General features: G+C 37.1%; 1 protein-coding gene across 1 annotated transcript; it reads left to right on the top strand.

Annotated features, from left to right (window-relative positions):
* Positions 1-2,878: 2,878 nt before the first annotated feature.
* Positions 2,879-4,801, top strand: LOC122019235 (flotillin-like protein 1). The gene is made up of 2 exons (XM_042576722.1): positions 2,879-3,817; positions 4,280-4,801. Exons 1-2 carry the CDS (start codon positions 2,879-2,881, stop codon positions 4,799-4,801), a joined length of 1,461 nt encoding a protein of 486 aa, XP_042432656.1.

Raw genomic sequence — 4,801 nt, 5'->3', positions numbered from 1 at the left:
GATTAATATAAAACCATGCATATATTTATATCATAATCATACGTCATCTTAATTATCTTTAAAATATGCATATATATTACCATCATTAATCGAATTCATAAACTATAATAAATCAATGCATAAATTTATTATATCATGCATTATTAAAGATACTAATCATTATTATATAATGAAAGATTAATATACATTTGATAAATGAATTTGGTTATTTAACATAATTAATAGAAAAAGTCTATTATATGTTTTATATCATTAATTCATATATTAATTTATAATTTATCATAATAAATTCATATATGAAAATATATAGATTTCATAATGAAAGCTCCAATACCACATGGTAATTTACATAATCATTATATTTATTTTATAAAGATCTTGAAATCTATATATTTCACATACATGAGCTTGATAAAGAAATCATTGTAATGTAATTATTTTGCATATACTGTTTTCCTCTTCTTTCCTTCTTTACGAAAGCACTTAATTCATGACATCATAGAACATTATTATTATGCTTCCTTATTTATAGGCAAAGAGAGAACTATTATTTATGTATAATATCTTTATTTCCTTGCATCCATCGTGGCATTGGTTATAATAATAATTATTATTTATATCTGTTACAAATAATAATTATTATATATAGATGAGTTATATTTGATTAGTAATTTCAATTGCATGAAGTTACTTTAGTTTTAATTTCCTTTCTTTTAATTTTAAAGTCAATTATTTAGTAGATAATAATAATTATCTAACAGATAACACTAGACGATTATATCAATGATCTTCTCATTTGGATGTTTGACAATAGATTTAAATTAAGCCAACTAAAATGACAATAAAGTTATCATGCATATACAATGAATGTAAAACCATGCATTGGGGCATACATTTATGTTTCCTCTACATCTAAGCTTAACTTAGAACTAGGGATTTACCAAAAATATTATTAGAGAAGCAAGGTTCTCATAACTTTTTCTGTCTTCTCCCTATAATATCAATTTAGATTCCTCCTAATCCCAACATCGAAGAACCTATCAAAAGGAGAATAAGGTTTTTGACTTAAACCTTTTCTTTACTCTTCCTTCGCCACATATCAAAAAGATGCATCAACAATGTCTTAAACTTTAATCTCATGCACCTTCAATGACCTTTAACTTGTAATCAAAATTCTCTATTGGATTCCACAATTGAATACTAAGCCCTATGGTCATCCCCTAAAGTTGAAACCCCAAATTCAGCTTTACAATACATGTTAATTGAATAAAACTCTTCTCCTAATCAACTACTCTCATAGACAATCAACCCTCTTTGACCTCTCAGTCAGAATATCAGTCAACTCCTAAAATCTTTCAATCAATTGATTTCTAAAATAGTCTAGTCTTTTCTAAAATTTTGCTCTATTCAATTTTAGAAATGTACTAATATTTTTATAAACCTACAAAAATTCTTAAATTTTAAGAAAGGGATTTGTCTAACTCATATCTACTTGAAAAAACAAATAGATTTCCTCAATGGTTCAAATGATAACCCTAAATTCTAATTTTAATTTTCACTGGATGTATCTGTCAAATTCAAACTAAAAAACACTCATTATATTAGTTAATTTGGCATTCCGTATATATAATTGAATATTATTTTCATACTTCTTGAACATATCCTATCCATACATTCCATGATAATTTGATTCCTTCTTCAAGTTTTAGGTTTATAATTTAAATATATCAAAGAAAGGTCAATTTGAAAATATACTATTCTTTTCTTTCTGTTTTTTTCTCTTAAAAAAGATAAAGATAATTAGGAAACATATTATATTAAATTATTTAATTGAAATTATTATTTTTTTCTTTTCTTTTCCATAAAAAAAATGGTAAAGATTGCAATCATGGTAGTAAATTTGTTGCATGTCATGGACGTCATTAAGATAAAACTTCCTCTTCTCCTTCTTCATGTTAGTTGATTAAAACTCTTCTCCCAATCGACTGCTATACAATCAACCCTATTTGATCTCTCGGTTGGAGTATTTGTCGATTCCGATTGATTTTTAAATCGATAAGCATTTATGAAACTTCTGCCCAAGTCAATTTTAAAAATATACTAAAAATTCTATAAACCTACGGAAATTCTTAATTTTACACACAGATTTATCCAACTCATGTCTACTTGGGGGAAAAAAATTTCCTCCAAAGATTATTCCCAACCCTAAATTTCCTTCAAAAATTTCCTCCCAACCCTAAATTTAATCTTCAATACTAACTAATTGATTCAAATAAATCTTAACCTTAAATTTTAATTTTAATTCTCAATCAATAATGTATCCTTCAAATTCAAACTGAAATGCATTTATTGCATTTGGCATGCATTCCATTTAATTTAATATCATTTTTATACTTCTTAAACATATTCCATATATTCCAAGATAATTATTTTTTTTTTCCTTAAAATTTTAGGTTTATAGTTTAAATATATCCGCTAGAATCAATTTGAAAATATACTATTTTTACTCTATTTTTTTTTCTTAAAAAACGGTCGAGATAATTAGGAAACATATTATATTAAAATAGTTAATTTGGAAATATATTATTCCTTTTATTTTCCATAAAAAACGGTAGAGATTTGTGATCATGGCTATAAGTTCGTTGCCAAGTCTGTGCAGAAGATAAAGTTTCTTTTCCTTCTCCTTCTCCTTCTCGAGGGCTCGGTATTAGTCTACTCGAACTTTTGCTCGGGGATTGATTTTATTTTTTTATATATAATTGTTCACCGATTAGTCCTAAATTTCTAAATCAAATTCCGTGATGAACTTTTTTCCATAAAAAAATTTTAGTCAAGATAAATTATAATTCCTTGCATCTTCTTCTTCAAGGTGGTCATAATGGCGATCATCTCGTTCAAGGTGGCGAGTGCGTCAGAGTACTTGGCCATCACCGGCTGGGGCATCAACGACATCCGTCTGGCGAAGAAGGCATGGGTGTTCATCGGCCAATCGTGCGCCCGTTTCGACGTCTCTCCGGTCAACTACACCTTCCAGGTGGAGGCGATGAGCTCCGAGAAACTCCCTTTCATCCTCCCCGCCGTCTTCACCATCGGCCCCCAGACCGACGACGTCGAGAGCCTCATTCGCTATGCCCGCCTCATCGCCCCCTGCGACAAGAACTCCGACCACGTCAAGGATCTCGTTCAAGGTGTCATTGAGGGGGAGACGCGGGTGCTCGCTGCCTCCATGACCATGGAGGATATCTTTAAGGGGACCAAGACGTTCAAGCAGGAAGTGTTCGGGAAGGTGCAACTTGAGCTCAACCAATTTGGCCTAGTCATCTACAATGCCAACGTCAAGCAGCTCGTCGACGTCAAGAACCACGAGTACTTCTCCTACCTCGGCCAGAAGACTCAGCAGGAGGCCGCCAACCAGGCCAAGGTCGATGTTGCTGAGGCAAGGATGAAGGGCGAGATGGGATCCAAAGAACGTGACGGCCGGACACGACAAAATGCCGCCAAGATTGATGCGGAGACCAAGGCGTACTCAAAGCAGAGGGAGGGGGAGGGCAGCAAGGCCGAGGCCAAGGTCCAGACCGAAGTCATGTTGTTCCAGGTCGAGCAAGAGGCGGCGGTTGCGGCCGCCAATGCACAACTCTCAGTGAAGAAGGCGGAATGGCTGTGCCAGGCCAAGGTGGCCGACGTCGAGGCTGCCAAGGCCATCGCCATCAGGGACTCGGAGTTGCAGCTCGAGGTAGAGAAGAAGAACGCTTCCTGCCAAACGGAGAAGCTCAAGGCCGAGCTCCTTAGCAGAGCCACCGTCAACTACGAAATTAAGGTAAATTTCTAAACCCAACTACGAAATTAAGGTAAATTTCTAAACCCCAATGCCCTAAACTCAAATCCTAAATTGTAAATCATACACCCTGTAACCTTAAAATTTTTACCCTCTGAAACCATAAATTTCAATCCAAACAAGTTGGCAAAAGGATGGCTATGCTCACCTCTGGTGCCAACGTCGAGGAGGTATGGTACATTATGAATGACTACACTAGTTAGGTACATTATGAATCACTACTAGTTCTTGGAATAACGAATCGTGTACTAAGAAAACATTTATTCATCGAGATTCAAATCTCATACCTCAAATCGGCAATAATACATGCTTTAACTATTAGACCATCTTGAAAGGATACAATCCAAAACAAGCTTGCGGCTTATAGTGGCTGCGAACTTATGGTGCCACTACGAAGGTGGTGGAGGTTATGTAATTGTCTACCAATGGTCCTTTGGTCTGCAGGTTCAGGAAGCAAATTGGGAGCTGTACAGGAAGCAAAAGGTGGCGGAGGCGGCGTTGTATGAGCAAGAGAGGCAAGCGGAGGGCCAGCGTGCGATCGCGGAGGCCAACTTCTTTACACTGCAGCAGCAGGCCGATGGAGCACTCTACGCTAAGCAGAAGGAGGCGGAGGGGATACTGTCAATAGCAGAGGCGCAGGGCGTGTACCTGCGCACGATTCTGGAAGCGCTCGGTGGGGACTACGCGGCAATGAGAGACTTCCTGATGATCGACGGTGGCACATACAAGGAGATGGCGAGGATCAATGCGGAGGCAGTGAAGGGGCTCAACCCCAAGATCAGCATCTGGTCCAACGGCTCGGAGGTGGCCGGCGGAGGTGGCCAGGGCAGCAGCCACGTGTCGTCGGCTATGCGGGACATGGCCGGGGTGTACAGCATGCTGCCGCCACTGTTCGGGACGGTGCAGGAGCAGACGGGGATGCTGCCGCCGCCGTGGATGGGGAAGTTGGAGTCGCCGGCCAATTAA

The sequence above is a fragment of the Zingiber officinale genome, chromosome 9A, assembly GCF_018446385.1.
Source record: "Zingiber officinale cultivar Zhangliang chromosome 9A, Zo_v1.1, whole genome shotgun sequence".
Taxonomy (NCBI): domain Eukaryota; kingdom Viridiplantae; phylum Streptophyta; class Magnoliopsida; order Zingiberales; family Zingiberaceae; genus Zingiber; species Zingiber officinale.
The sequence above is the reverse complement of the archived record's forward strand: the minus strand, read 5'-3'. Positions and strand labels throughout refer to the sequence as shown.

Excerpts from the sequence above, each read along its gene's own strand:
- LOC122019235 (XM_042576722.1), top strand. The coding sequence starts at position 2,879 with ATGGCGATCATCTCGTTCAAGGTGGCGAGTGCGTCAGAGTACTTGGCC. Across the intron at positions 3,818-4,279 it reads CCGTCAACTACGAAATTAAG|GTTCAGGAAGCAAATTGGGA; the intron begins GTAAATTTCTAA and ends TTTGGTCTGCAG.